Source organism: Dermacentor albipictus, chromosome 2, assembly GCF_038994185.2.
Source record: "Dermacentor albipictus isolate Rhodes 1998 colony chromosome 2, USDA_Dalb.pri_finalv2, whole genome shotgun sequence".
Lineage (NCBI taxonomy): Eukaryota > Metazoa > Arthropoda > Arachnida > Ixodida > Ixodidae > Dermacentor > Dermacentor albipictus.
This window is the reverse complement of record NC_091822.1, coordinates 196413546-196429105: the sequence shown is the minus strand read 5'-3', so window position 1 is coordinate 196429105 and position 15560 is coordinate 196413546. Positions and strand designations below refer to the sequence as shown.

Here is a 15560-nt window from a genome sequence, read left to right as displayed (position 1 = left end):
ATGAGGCCAGTGATGCGATGTGATGAAGGCATGCCGTGCAGAGTGTGCGGCACAAAGGCTGCTGTGGCAAAGTGGCTCACATGTCATTTTAGAGTGCAGCTCTAAAATGATATGTGAGCCTGCAGCGTGCATATCACAACATGTTCTTGCGGCGAGCATCAACTTGACATCGGCATAACAGAGCGAACAAGAACAGCGAAAGATGAAAGCGAAGCTGAGCGCAGTAGGGAATGAAAGATGTGAGGAGGAAAGCAGAGAGCAAGGTGCAGCACAACTAGGCGGCAGAAGGCAGAGGAGGGTATGGCAATAAGGGGTGAGGAGAAAAGCGGACTGCCGGCATGACCAGGCATGTGGCCAGCACGAAAACAAAGCACTGGCGTGGGCTTTGGACCTACAGCGCATGCTACTTCGCTTCCAGCTTCGCCACCACATTAGAATGTGCTCTGCGCGAGCCACGCGTTCCCACATTCTTTTTGAACAATGAGCAACGCAACCGGTGAAAATGCCACTGCTGCTAAACGAACTGCCCAAGCAAAGGCTCAGTGCCGCGGCCAAGAGCACCTTGTCCTTCAGAATCAAATTCTTTGCCATAATATATCACGAGTACAAAACACCTGAACAGCTGTGCTCAAAATTTGCATTAGAGAGTATTGTGTATTATTGTGTATTGAGTATTAGAGAGTATATCACTTATTGTCTTTTTGGCGCCCACACCCAGCAGCCAGATTTAATTGTTGTAACTGATAATATGGCATGGGAGCATTGTAGTAAGTGGTTTATTTTACCATGGAACACATACAGAAAGTTGACTGGGCATTGGTTGTTCATTGTTATGTCCAATAAATAATTAAAAGAACTATAATTATAAGTGGGTTCAACTGTACATGGGAAAATACAGCACCATATTTACAGGATTATGTGGGCCACTTAAGCTTGCCAGACACATGAACAAAAAATTGTATTTTGAGTCTTGCATACTCATGCTTCATAAAACATCATACTACACACCCTTGCAATAGCACACTGTACATTTGCTGAAAGCAGCTTCAACAGCAAAAAAGTCCTTGCCTTTAAGAGCAGTGTGTCTCACTTTTGCAGCTTTGTAAACAACAGCTAGAAGAAAAAGAAAGTAACCTTACCTGACACGCTCAACTGGAAAGCCCTTTTGTTGAATGTAGTCTCTTAGCTGTGCTCGGTTTGGATCATGCAAAGCTGTGTTGCCTGTAATGAGTACAACACAGAGGCGACGACGTGTACGAATTGCTTCAGGTGGGCAAAGCTCATCGAAAAGAACCTGCGATGAGACTCGTGGCAAAATCAGAAACCTGTAGAATGAGAGAAATCAGAACAAAGAGCAAATCAGTCAGGCTACGAACAGAGCATTTTAAGGTAGAATCCTACAAACAAGAAAAAACCAAGCTACGAACAGAACATTTTAAGGTAGAATCCTACAAGAAAAAAATGAGCCCAGCTATAATTATCCGATTCTTCTACTGTAACAGAGCAGCAGAATGCCTTGTAATTATCCCATTGTTTTTCTGTGCAAATACAGACAGTTCTTTATGCGGTGACAGCTTTATGAAGGCAAAAATATAGGACAATGCCAAGCGCCATAAAGGTGATGTTTAGTACATGAACTCCGCTGTAGGCTTGCAATGCAATGGGTCAACAATAACTCCCTCTGAATATAAATGGCAATGTCTATGCTAACTGATACATATAGTGGTAACTGCTGAGAACCCAATGTCTCATTTTAAATGGAAACTCCGTCAAGCATGTTAATTCTGATACTGTGCCAACCTCAGTTTACAGAGAGTGAATACTGCCTCCTAATATATGTCAACTTTTCGCAAGTAACTGAAACAAAATCATTAACCCTTTCTGGCCTGAATTTGTTTTTGAAGTAACAAATTTATATTCTGTGCAATTGAACATTAGAAAAATGAGAACAGCATTTCCTAATCATTTTCTTTTTGATGATATATGAGAGCCACCTGTCACAAACTCCGTGTGCTGTGTAGGGCTTGTGGAGCCTTAAACTTCAATTCACAACTGTGTGAAGATTGTGCATGAATTATTGAGCAATGGTCCATGCCATGGCTAAGACATTTTACACAGCTTAGGTTGTAGGCTCCAAGGATGCAGCTCAGACACTTAATTGCAGCAAGTGGCAACTTGCTGCAATTAAGTGTCTGTAACACAATGTCTGTAACACAAAGTCTACATACATTATGCAATTAGAGTTGCTGAAATTCTGATATCTCGAATTAGACTCAGCTCTTGTCCATTTCCGAGTCAGATATTCCTTGTAAAGCATTATGATTCCTACAGGAATCACTGAACCAGAGAGGGTAAGTAATGTCACAGCAGCTGCATAAGCCACACTTGAGCAGCAGATTTTAGTGAACTTGAGTGAATAAATTTTACAAAGATATAACTGTTCAATTAAGCTTTGTTTTGCATTTTCATTTTAAAGGTTACAATGCTGAAGCTGACCATTACGCAAGGCAAACAACGTGCTTTGAATGATCAGACATCAAATTGGGCCTTCAGTTCACCTCACTGAGCAGCCACAAGCAGAAACTACACCCAACGCCCTTGGCTCAGCATAATCAATGTCGAAGCAACAGCTGCTCTCTCGTAAAATAGATGTGTAACAATTCACTACCTGCTCCCACAGGTTGTTACACTCCAATACCTGCCATGGCACTTACAAGCCAGGAAGTTCTGCTGCTGAGAAGAAGAAACATGCTGTAGCAGGATTTCTTCCCACTGTGTACAGTCAAACCTCGTTAAACCGTAGTCGGCCGGAGCTCGGAAAAAGTACGTACTAAACGGTAGTACTGTTTAAGCGAAATAGCATGAGATCGCCCACTTACCTGTCGAAAACGGAACTCAGAGAGAGTGCGATGAAAGGGGAAAAAACATGCAGTATTTATTCACTTCGCGGGACGTAAGTGTTATTTTCATTTGATGTCGCGGCGGCCTAGCACGATGACAGCGGCCTCAAACTTACTGAAGCTGCGTTCCAGCTTCTCAGCCAGCTCCCCTCCTCTCGGCAAACACTCGCAAGGCAGATTCCTCGTTGGCATTACGTATTCTCCGTGAACGCGCGCAGTAGTGCTGCATAAGTCCCGGGGCGCCTTTTTCATTGCCGGGTGCCGGAGTTCGGAAAACTTTTCGTTTGGAATAGTTACGTTATCGCGCCCCTGTTCTCGCGACGATCGCATTCATGAGGCTGACGTAACGCGCAGCTTCTGCCACTGCCGGGCCTGAATAGCCCGTGCTGTCGCTTTCCGTGTCGTCCTCATCACTGTCGCTAGTTGACACTTCGGCAACAACAGCGGCAACGATGGTGAAAAGTCGATCCTCGTAGCCGACATATCTCTTCGCGGTCGCAGCAGCGCTGCCGAGCAACTTCGCATTCCAAATGCCACACACTGTAGTCAACAGCAGATCCATGTCGTGGGCCAGCTCCGACTTTTTCGTGTCACGTTCGGTAACACGGACGATGTCTAATTTTTCTTCTATGCTGAGCACCCGGCGTCTTTTTTATCCTAGCTTCGGCATGACGCGAGTCCTCGCTTGCACGACGCTCTCTAGCACGGCGTCCATGCGGCGTCGAATTGATGTTGATAATGATGCGGCTTCACGTGCAAACGCACAGGGCGCTTGGAGGCCGTTGTACCGATCTCCGAGGCTTGTTGTTCTGCCGGGCCGCCCGATGGAGACGACGCACCGCCGTGTTTGCGCGACGAAAAGTGGAAACGCTACGTTTTAACCGATGCGTACGCAATAAGCTGGTACGGTTTATGCGGATACAAAATACGTTATGTTCAATGGCCGCTGAGTCGGGGAATTGACTTTACTACTTTTAAACCGAAACTACTGTTTAAGCGGGTACGGTTTAACGAGGTTTTACTGTATCACCTAGAATAACAAAACTCTGCCATAGCTGTGTTCCAGCAGCTGCATTCTGTATTTTCAAGCCAAGTTTTAACTGAGTCATGATTTGTGTAAAGGCAAAGCCTACAGCATCCAGCTGCATTTTCAGGTGATTCTATCTTTGTTCTGTCTTCATTAAAACAGGGTCAAAATATAGCAACCAATCAATTTTTTAAACTCCAATTCTTCAGACTCATTAGCTTGTTTGGACTGCTGCAACACTGATGTAGGCTCTACAGGGTCAGTACATAATGGCGACCAAAAATTCATACAGAGTGTGGTGGCCCGTTTCATTTCTCTGACAAAATTAAAAAAAAAACACATAATGATTATCACTAATGGAAATTACATACCTAACTGTATTATATATGGTGGAACTATCTGTTGGCTTTCATGGATGGATGCTAAGCCCAACAGCAAAGCGATTCTGATTGCATTTATACAAGATGCGGTAGTTCCCCATCGTCTGCATTATCAATATGTCAGCAATTTTGTTAAGCAGCATTTGAACTCTGTGAGCAAGAATTTTCACAACAGTAAGCACAACAGCTGCAATCATACTGTTGCCCTATATCATACTGTTGTCCCTATCAGGAGATCAAGTTTGAGATAATGTACATGCATACCTGGGTGGCAGCAGCAGTGGCTGGTGAAATAAAACGTGCTTGTCTGCAGCTCACCACTAGCTGCAAATTCACTGGCAAAACCTTGTACATTGTGATCTCAATGTCACAAATTCCTCAATGCACTTGTTGTCTACCAGTGATGTGCAGTAAGGTGACTGTGAGCTCTACCCTTGCGTCATCGTAGCAATGTGCAACAGACTGCTGCACATAGGAGGGTGCAAGGAGAACATGAAACATGTGGGTAATGAGAAATATTGGCAAATATTGTCATACTTTAATGCAAGATGAAGTGCAAAGTGCATTAATAAGCTTTCCGGCTGCTGGCAGAATAGAATGCTATAACATTACTTCTTGTTTGCTAAATTAGCTTTCTCACACTGCTTAAATTTTGGAAAGCTGAAACAATCTTTACACCCCTTTACCACAACTGCATACAACCTGCTTCTACAAGATGTCTCAACATTACATGACTTGCTGGGAAACCGCCCATTTGTGTGCACTTCACCACGGTCAAGGCTGCTATGAATACTATGCATTTACATTATCGTATTTCATTTGTGGGCAATTGAATGCACGTGTATGTAGAGCGAGACAAGCAAAACTTATTTACCGGTTTGCCTTGAGCACATCTCTGAGAGACTGTGGATCTAGCTCTGCCATGCTGAGGAGTGCCACAGGGGCACTGGTGTGTTCATTGAAGATCAACAGGGACTCTTGACGAAGTCCTACACCAGCGTGACGTCGGCGCAGAGGCTCCGTCTCGGGTTGTCCCAGTCGGACATAGCCAAAGCGAACACGCTCTCGGAACTGGAACGCTGCCAGTAGGTAGCGCAGCCGCACAGACGCTGATGGGCTGAATACCACTGCGCGCACTCGGTTATCGGACCTGAGCAAAGGAAATGTGGGCAGTTTAAGGTTTAGACAAACTTATAATACTAGAGCATAACTCGAGATTTCCAAACACATATTACAATAGCATGTTGCGGCATTCTGAGTGTTACATGTGTTGCCAATATTTTTAGTTCTCACAGAAAGAAACTCAGTGTAATGTCATGGTGCACTAAACAACATCAATGCAAATGAAACATAAAAGCATTAACCACACGACCTTAAAAAGACACCGAAAATAATTTAACTAGCGTGGTTGATATAATTATTAAGTATAATTAGGGTCCCTCCTTTTTGGGTAGAACCCAATAATTCCCAATTTTCGCACCCCGAACAAAATTTGCAAAAATCAGACTAAAACTAATTTCTACAGGAAGTTTGCCCTTTTGTAGAGGATAATAACTGATGCAGATGTTACAATACTAATACATGCTGCTCACCCTTTGTGAGCAAGATGTGAAGGAGAACTATTCTTTTGTTTTCTAAGCAGTTCACTTTTTTTCTCAAGGCAGTGATTTTTGAATGCGCTCCACAGTTTTTGCGCTCATCAAAGTAGAAATCAAAAATGGCCGCCCACTAACAATGGTTTAAAACGCCGCTTTCGAGACCTTCCGGGCCGCTCATGGACACTCTGCACCATAGGATGTGAAGGAGGAGAACTATATTTTTGTTTTCTAAGTAGTTCACTTTTTCCCCACCAGGCATTAATTTTTGAAAGCATTCCAAAGTTTGGTGATCGTCGAAGTAGAAAGCAAAAACAGCTGCCTCCGAGAGTGGCATGCGCACTTCGAAAGATTGCAGATCTCGCAATTCCACTGCATCTGCGGTTCATTATATCGATGGATCGAACAGCAGCCAGTCTGAGGATGCTGCCTTTTCGACTCAGAGCGATGACGACGCAAGCCAGCCCGGAACATCAGTGGCCACAGCCTGGCACACCAAATGCTTATGCTTGTGCACAAGCATTTAAATTTTTGTAGTGAAATATTTGTTGAATGAAAAGATCAAATTTTTTTGGAGATAGTACCTATTAGACAGCAATACATTTTGTATATCTCATAATTTTGTAACATTTCTTTCTTAGTGCAGTTAAACCTCGATCTAACAAACTTCAGTATAATGAAATTCTTGATATAACGAAGTATTTAACTTTTCATAACCTCTCATCCATAGAATACCATGTAATTAAAACCGCAATATAACGAAGTGTGTTGGTATGCAATTTCAACATAACAAAATTTCACTTCCACAGCAAAGGAATGCCGAGAAAATAAATAGGAAACTTCCACAGACGCAGATGGTCAAATGAATGAATTACAAGTGGCTGCTTGCAAACGCACCTCTCAAATTGTGCACGGCACAACAAGAGCGACTGCCAAGTCAAGCCGCATCATGTTCGGTCTAAAGTCCAAGTGCGACAAGCTCTTATCGCACCACACGCACTTCATGCTTTAGGTATGAGTGAAAATGTTCAAGGTGAGAAAGAAAGATGGTGGCTTCACGCGCAAGCGCTGCCTCCCCACACGAGCAAAAGGAAAGAAGGGGAGGGGAGCGAGCTCGCAATAACGCGATGTGCGAAGTGCGGGGCGGAGGGAGGGGGGAGAGGCCAGTTGGCACGCATCACATCGTGACTTCTGGCGTGCATCTCGGCCGTGCATCTCGGCCGTGCATCTGAGCGCATACACAGCCACACACCCTGATTTAGAGGTAATCTGCCACGTGTGATAAGAATGGGGGCGCTGAGACGGCGTGGCATGATGTAAGCTGTCATCCCGTGCATTTAGTATTGAAGGTTGCATAATCTCGAGCTTCAGTGATCTGTTTGAGCAAGAGCCAGACGAAGCATTTGCTCCCTGCTGCCGGCACTTCTGATGGCATCGTTTTAGTTCGGGCAATGCCATCAGCCACGGGGCTGGAGTGCAGGCGAAACTGTGGCTGGCTTAGCCCAATTTATACCGCCTACGTAACGACACTGTCGATGCGGAATGAAGCCATATCATTTGTCGCCAACTCTGAGATTCATCAAAAAGAATTGTTTTCTCAATCAAATTTGCTTTTTTCGATTGCCCGATAATTCAGAAAATTCTGCGGCGGGTTTCAGTGCAAGAAAAATTGATCAGCGACTGTACTTATTTGCATAAAAGGTTGAATCTCAATACAACGAAATTTCGATATAACAAAGTAAACTACCAATTTTACCTACTTTGTTATATCAAGGTTTAACTGCATACACAAGTGTATCTTTACAAACTTTGTTAAATTTTAACCTACAATCTTGATTCTGGCACTTTATATCTTTATATGACATAGATCTCGTTAATAAAACTTTTATGCGTGAAAAGCGCATTCATTCTGCTTTTTGTTTATGTATTACATAAAATATTGTGTGCAGTAGTTCTTCCACAAAAAAAGATAGAAGATAGGAAGAGCACGTGCATCGCCCCATTGCCAAGCAACAAATGGTTGAATGCTTTGAACAAGCCAGCCTGTGTTTTATTGATGCTATGCTGTTCTCTCTCTACAATGGCTGTCTGATGCTCTACCAATTCTTACTGCTTATCTCGGGAGAACTAAATACAGGGCCTATGTATGCAGTGGAGTGCGACCAAATGACAAACATTAAAAGGACTCTCTTAGAAATGAAAACAGGCCAGGAAACTGTGGTCCCGAAGTTAATAGAAATTTCAACAAGACAAAGTGAATTAAAATCCAAAATTACAGGCTTAACAGAGAAGACAAGCATTGGAGAAAGTCATATTACTCAGGTGGAAAAAAGTGAAGATAAGCTGATGGCTAAACTGGACAATTTAGAGAATAGAAGTCGTGGACAGAATTTGCTCTTTCTTGGGGTGCCTGACAGGGAGCACAACGAGACATGGGAAGCGCCTGAAAAAACTAATTAGTGAAATATGCAAAGATGTGATGATGAAACTGGATAATATTTCAGTTGAACAGGCTCATCGCATAGGCGTTTTCAAAGAAGGTAAAAACCGGCCCATAGTAGCATGCTTTTCACGGTGGAAGGCTAGAGAAAACATATTTAAAAATGCTTCCAGACTAAAGGGCACTTTGTGCAGCATCTCTCAAGACTGCAGCCGAGCCATGCAATAAAAAAAGACGTCAGCTTTGGAATTATATGAAAGGGAAATAAGAAAAAAAATTGTGTTCGCTTGAGTTATGATAAACTGATCATCAATGGGCAAACGTTTGTCTGGGATAGCGATATGTGGATGCCAGTTTCACTTCGGGCGCATACGCAACTGGATAGAGTCAAATGATGCGTTTTTAATGCTGTTCCCGAAGATAAACCAATGTGTTGCTCGAAGCCTAAATGGCTCTCTGTCATGCTTGTAAATTGTCGCAGCATAAAGAACAAAGTCAATAGCTTCATGTTTTTAGTAGCCACTGTTAAAACTCAGATCACAATGGGCACAGAATCATGGTTAGACAACACTACATCTAATGTAGAAATCTTTCCGCCATGTTTTAGCGTCTATCGGAAAGATAGGCATGGACCTGGCGGGGAAGTATTTATTTTATTATCAAATTCATTGTCAAGTACACAAATTTTATTCGAAAACAACTCTGAGACTGTCTGGTGCCTTGTGAAATTACCCAAAGGAAACAATGTGGTGTACAAGACATGCTACCGCCAACCTGGCAGCAGCGACTCACTCGCACTGCTGTCAGAAATGCTATCTCTTATGCGTAATAGCATATTTCTAGGGGGTGATATTAATTTGCCAGACTTCAACTGGAATGCTAGATCTGTGGCTGGTAACAGGTCCTGTATTTATGCATAGTTTGAAGAACTACTTGTATTAAATGGATTGCAGCAGTACGTACTGGAACCTATACAGAAAAATTCAATTTTAGACTTAGTACTTTGCAACGAACTAAAGTTAATATCAAAAATTACTGTTTGTCCTGGTATTAGTGATCACAGGGCAGTTGTCATAGAACTTTATGGCGAGTATGGACGGCACAAATTCCACAAAATAAGTGCACAGCTACGACAGAGGAGACTATGTTGCTATTAGAACGAACATGAAAATGTTTTGCCTACTTTCCAGTGCCTATCAAGTGCATGCTGTTCGTTAACTTTGTGGTCAGCATTTCACGACAAAATAATTTAAATATTCGAAATTCATGTTCTATATAGGCACCTGCGGCAACAAAACAAAAAAAGAAACCTTGGTTTAACATAGAAATATGCAAATTTATAAGAAAAGCAAGACGAGCGTACATTTTTCTGCCGACACCAGTCTGGAAAATCAGAAATGCTTACAAGAGATAAATAACCTATTGAAAGCAACAATTGTATCTGCAAAAGATACATTCTTTGTTAAGTTAAACAAAGACTTAAGAGAAAACTGAAAATCGTTTTGGAAATATGTCAAACAGAATCGAAAAGACATATCTATACCTTCTTTAACTATTGACGGCCTTCTTTAACTATTGACGGCAAAACCGTGACATCGGACTACCAAAGGGCGGAACGCTTTAACCAGTATTTTCAATCAGTGTTCTTGTAAGGTGGGGAGACGTCGCTTTCGAATAATGCCAATCAGAGCTATATAATGCCACACATTGAATTTGATGTTTGCGGTGTCCATATTGTATTAAGCCATTTAGATGCAACAAAAGCAATTGGACTTGATGGTATATCTCTGGTGATTCTTAAAGAGTGTCATGGCATTATTGCTCCATACTTAATGATCACCTATAAGCTCTCCCTTGAAACAGGCCTCATCCCCCAAAAATGGACCTCTCTCTCTCCCACTAAAATGTGACCCTTTTTTGAAGTTTTTCAAATCGGAACAATACCACTATTCTCAGAAGCTTGCTGTTCCTGTCAAAACAGAATTTTGAGTGTAGTGGCTTCTTTCCCTTCCTTTGAGGGCAGTCGAAAGGGGATATAAGCTGCGTGAAGCGCAAGGGATACAGAACGCTACATGGCTCTCAACAAGACTGGCCAACAAGCGCATCTAACTCACCGTGCCGGAGGCTGGCTGAAGAAAAGTGATAATAGGCGTTGGGGCCCTCACTGGTAAAAAACCCGTGCATGAAACATCTTTGTCCCTCAATCCCTCCCACACCGACCCTTCACTCATTCCTTTCGCATGAAAGCCATGGAAGCAGGTGCACATACCCGAGACTAATCTGCAGGAGGCGAAGCGCTGGTTTCTTTGCTTTTTTTTTTCGTTCTAAATTTGTTACTCCCTGATTGGCAGCCATGTGCTCGCAGCATGGTCAGCCTCAAACGTGTTTGCCCCTTTCCTTTGCAAGCCTTTATTTTGGGGGGGGGGGGGGGGGAGGGGGGCTGTGTGCACTTATGAACTCATGGCAACCTGTCGAGAAAGTGGGAATAAAAATGTGCAGCGCTAAAAAGCAATACCTACTCTCCAAGCAGCAGGGTGAGAATACGCCTGTTTGTTTATATTGCGCAAGGCACCCGGAGAGAATGCCGGACAGTCAGCACACGAATGTGCACATTGCTACTGAGACTGTCCATTCGGGGAGAAATCAGGTTTAACCCTATTCTCCAGAAACATGTTCGGGGTGTAAAAACTGGATAAAATCGTGTTTTAAATGAAAACAAACAACCCTAATTATATAGGATGTCCCGAGATAAAGCTGCCTCTTAATACTCACGTGAAAATTGGCATACATATAAGCTGAATACATTCAGTACCTCCCAGCATAGAGTGAACTGAACCTTTTTGCTATTTTTAAGTAGCCATATTTACATAATTATGACAATGGCACATTGCATGGCATTTCCTGCACATCACACACATGTAAATGGTGGTAGTGCACTAGCAAGCAAATTAACACAGCACTGACATTTCTCTGCATTGCAAATGGTAGCCGTTAATTCAAAGAAGTGTGGCTGATTCGTTTAGTCAGTACTCTATTATTTTTGTTGCAAGAACATATAATGGAAAGTAGCAAAACAAGACAACTGACAAGGATGAAAAACCCAACAGGTCTCTCCTCGCACTAGGATGGACACAGAAATGCTCCCAATGCACATGATCTACTATATATGAAGATACAAAAACCATCGACTCCCTCCTTCAAAGCATGCCTGTGTGTACAACACATTGTAAATTATTTTTCCTTAGTTAAAAAATGCAGAGATCAAAGTAAAGAAGAGATTGCCAGATCTGTCTCTATTCATTATCTTATTTAATCTGGCTGCTTTTCAATATAGTAATGCTTGAGAGGGAGGATTAGGAGAGATGGGTGCGTCACATGATTTGGGAGCAGTTGTCTTTGCCATTACATGTTCTTGTGAGTGATCCTGCTTGGTTAAATAGTGTTTGTGTCCAAAAGGAGACCATCGCTCGTGTTTTGAAAAGTTACCAGAAAAATCTCGAACTTTTGGCTGGCAGACAACAAATCCCTCAATTTTCTCCAGTTTCCCTACCATGCAACATTACTCCCAATTTCTCCTCAGTATTCCTCTTTAAAAAGTAAAGCCCGATTTTTACCCCTGAATTTCAAAAAAACTATAGAACCTGAAAATGAAGGACTCTGAGTAAAATGAACAAAGATCAACTCAAAGGAAAGGGGAAAGAGGGAAGGTGCTTCCATCGTGGCATTGCAGCGGGATGAGAAAGATAGTGGGAGCAGTGTGGCTGCCTTCTCCAAGCAAACCTTCCTTGCAGCAAGAGTACTCAAATGTACATGCAGAAGTACTACTTAAACCATGTAACAAAGCAACTTAAAAGCAACAGTACTAAGAACACACCAGCCTGAAAGGAAGTCATCAAATGAAGACATGTCCTCCAGAACAGTCACGGTATCCCGAGGAAAGAGGCGCCGGCAGAAGTCAATGGCATTCACGAGGCTAAGTTGATCTTGACGGTAGTGGATGGCACGCCCTTCCACCAAGCCCATCAGGTACGGCAGGCTGCCAACTCCCAGTTTATGTGCTAGACCAGATTCATGTTGAGCATGAATAGTAGCAAAACCTACACCTGCAACCGTGCGACAAAAGAGAAAGATGAATATTATTTATTGATACTGCAATCCCAGTTTGGGGATTTTGGCAGGAGGATACAAATGTTGAAAAGATCACAAAAAAGGCAACCGACAAATACATAGATACATAAGGGTAAATAAACTAATATAAACGAAAATAGAAGGCATACGGTCTTAGGCATTCACTAAGGTTTTGTACATTAAAAGGCCATGGATAGAAACAAATAAATGAAGTTACAAAGACGGTGATTCTCAAGTAAAATATAGGCCACCTTAACCACGACTAATGCTCTGAAATATTGGAGAACTACATAAACGTTCCATTTACAAAGCAACACTCTGACATAAAAGAATGTGGCATTGACAGGCCAAGATTGGCAAGTCAATTGTTTAAAGAATCGTTATAATACACTTAAAAAATAAATGATAATTCAGCCTCACAATCATAATGAAAATTTTCTTCTGGAATAACATTCAGATCTGCGAAAAAAATACTGCAGCACATTTAGGACAAATGACATCTTACGGAACGAAATTTATGGTCTCAATTCTGTGATTGCTATGCTTACTGTACATGGCAAAGATAAACTAAATTGTGCCCAGGTATACTGTCTGCATGTTTTGGTGGAAACTCTGACTTGGCTATGCTAAACTGTGGAGCAATATTTTCTGGTGTGAAGATAATCATATGAAAACATGACAAAACCTCTCTTTCTCTGGTAACCTCACCCTGGTAGCTCCACACCTTTGTCAAATATTCATATTTGTAAAATAAGTTATACTTCATAAAAAAAATTAATTTAAATGTGTTTTATGTTCTGTTGCTAAGATATAAGAATAAACTTGGGTATAGGAGGCACTAGAAGAAGTCTGCTGCTGTTTCAGATAGCTTGATATGTTCCACTTTTTACATAAGCTATTCCAGAACATTGTGCCAGAAAGGTCTCTTATGCACTGATATAATTATATGAAGGTAGAAAAGCAGATTAAATAGGAAATACTTTTGTTACAACAAAAATAATTAAGCTTATGTGCTAAAAGACAAGAGACTGCACACACTGCAGTACAGGGCCAGGAACAGCCACAGGTTAATGCAGCCTCGAAATCAACACATTCAAACCTGTTTGATGCATCTAAATCATGTAGTTCACACTAATAATCAATATAAATTGCACTTCCATACAACAAACAACAGCAAAGGACCTTCCAAAGCTCGAGACATCTTATAGAGAAAAGACGAGACCCCATCATGAATCAGGCCATCTTGTTAGAGGAGTGAACTTATTCCACATACAGCTCTCAGACGGGCCAAGTGAATTTTCATTACCAAAAAATTTCCTGCGCTGCAGCAGTAGAATGATGAGCTCACCATGTTGCTACAAAAGGCACTCACACATGGAAAAAATGTCCTGGCACATACCTAAAGGTACATACCTAAAGGTTCCATTTCTTGGACTATTCGCTGCCATATTGGCTCTACATGAAGACAAGGAAAACAGAGGTCTCCGTAAAATAGAATTAGGTATGGCTTGTAGTTACTGTCAGGGACTACCCGATTTTCATATGCCCTGGAACGGAAGGGACAACAAAACATTAAGTCATGCTATGTGCAGATGCTTGCTACTTTTTATGACCTACCACTTTCCGATAAATGACCTTAAAAAGTTAATAGAGGGGCACGATTACCTTCATGCAAGGTATATCTACAACGAAAGAAAGTTACAAGCCAATAAGCCATTGCAAACAATGAATGGCTTGGACTTTAGTTTTTTTGAAGTAGGTTAATTATATTACATTAAAATTATTTCAGACGTTCACAGTTCAAACTCTAAAGTTAAGATCACATTTGATTCACAGATGCGCAAACAAAAAGAAAAGCACACAAATGCAGCTTCTTGAGGTTCTATGGAGCAAAGTTTGCATAGGATGCATTAGCAACAAACAAGTTATTTGGATCAAGATATATCTTTAGAGACTATGTTTACTTTGCTGAAAAACATTACTTAAAGGCAAAATAAGATTCTCAACTTACTTGAGTGTGATGGTAGCCTTGTGAAATACAGAACCTTGGTTAAAACTAAATTTAAACTTCATGTTTCCTTTAGAAAACACCGTAGACTCAAAAGGATCAAAGTCAAATCTGTTGAATTGACTGTAGTCAGGTTGTCTCCTGAAGTTTGGGGTGTCTTCTGTTTGGCCATACTTGTCGAAGTTTTCTTTCCTTTCAGGGTCAGTCAGCAGCTGCAATTAAAATGGCATAGCCCTTGGAGCCCTATGTGAAACTACGAAATTAATTCGAACTCCAAAAAGAACTACAGTAGGGAAAAGACTGCTATAAGAGGCAGCTTTTCAACGCAACATGTCTGTATTGGGGATTATCTGATATCCAATTGTTGGACTGCGTCTGCAGTTGCGATCACTAAGCAGATTGTAGGCGTTTCTTGAGGTTTGTGTCACTGCGACTAAGCTAAGGTCACTCATAGAAAGGTTATGTGCACTTTGCACCTATTGCTGCACAACACACTGAGGTCCGAACCCCCCAAACTCTGCACATGTTAAATGAAACTAAACAAACTTGGAACATGCTGAACAAGCCTTGTCTAGTATGTAGTAGTTGATACAGAAGGACGGCAAACACTGAATTTTTGTTTGCATTTTTCCGCTTTTGAAAAGAAAATATTATTCACCTACGACAACATTAGGTAGAGGTAACCTAACCTGAGATCGCGGTGCAATACTAGTAATAATACACCGCCTCACCTCATAAGCTTTGGTGATCTCTATGAACTTCTCAGATGCCACAGGGTCTTTGTTTTTGTCAGGATGCCTGCAAAATGTAGGGGAAATCAGCTGCGACGCCGAGAGCAGCTACAACATAATTCACAATTACAACCGCTTCTCCTTATCGGAAGAGGGAGATGGCACTGTTGCTCATCTGTTTTGCCCACTAGAGTGTACCGAGTTTATAAACGGTGGAGTGTACGTACACTTCAGCAAGCATCGATGAAACAGTTTTTGTAGCGTTAATTGCTACACTGCGATCAATGCAATCTCAACGTGTACTTATTTCATCGCGCTGATAATTCCATGTTGAATGTTTCGACAGTCGGG

At 41.8% G+C, this 15560-nt stretch overlaps 1 protein-coding gene across 2 annotated transcripts in view; it reads right to left on the bottom strand.

Moving 5' to 3' along the window:
• l(3)80Fg (dnaJ homolog subfamily C member 16 l(3)80Fg) overlaps positions 1-15560 on the bottom strand; it is a 54575-nt gene that overhangs the window by 38542 nt on the left and 473 nt on the right. For both annotated transcript variants that reach the window (XM_065427581.2, XM_065427582.1), the window contains exons 2-7: positions 15210-15276; positions 14482-14690; positions 13884-14017; positions 12217-12445; positions 5182-5457; positions 1140-1325 (exon numbers count right to left, since the gene is read on the bottom strand). In XM_065427581.2, coding sequence (XP_065283653.1) covers positions 1140-1325; positions 5182-5457; positions 12217-12445; positions 13884-14017; positions 14482-14690; positions 15210-15276 — 1101 coding nt within the window. The remainder of the gene's footprint in view (positions 1-1139; positions 1326-5181; positions 5458-12216; positions 12446-13883; positions 14018-14481; positions 14691-15209; positions 15277-15560) is intronic.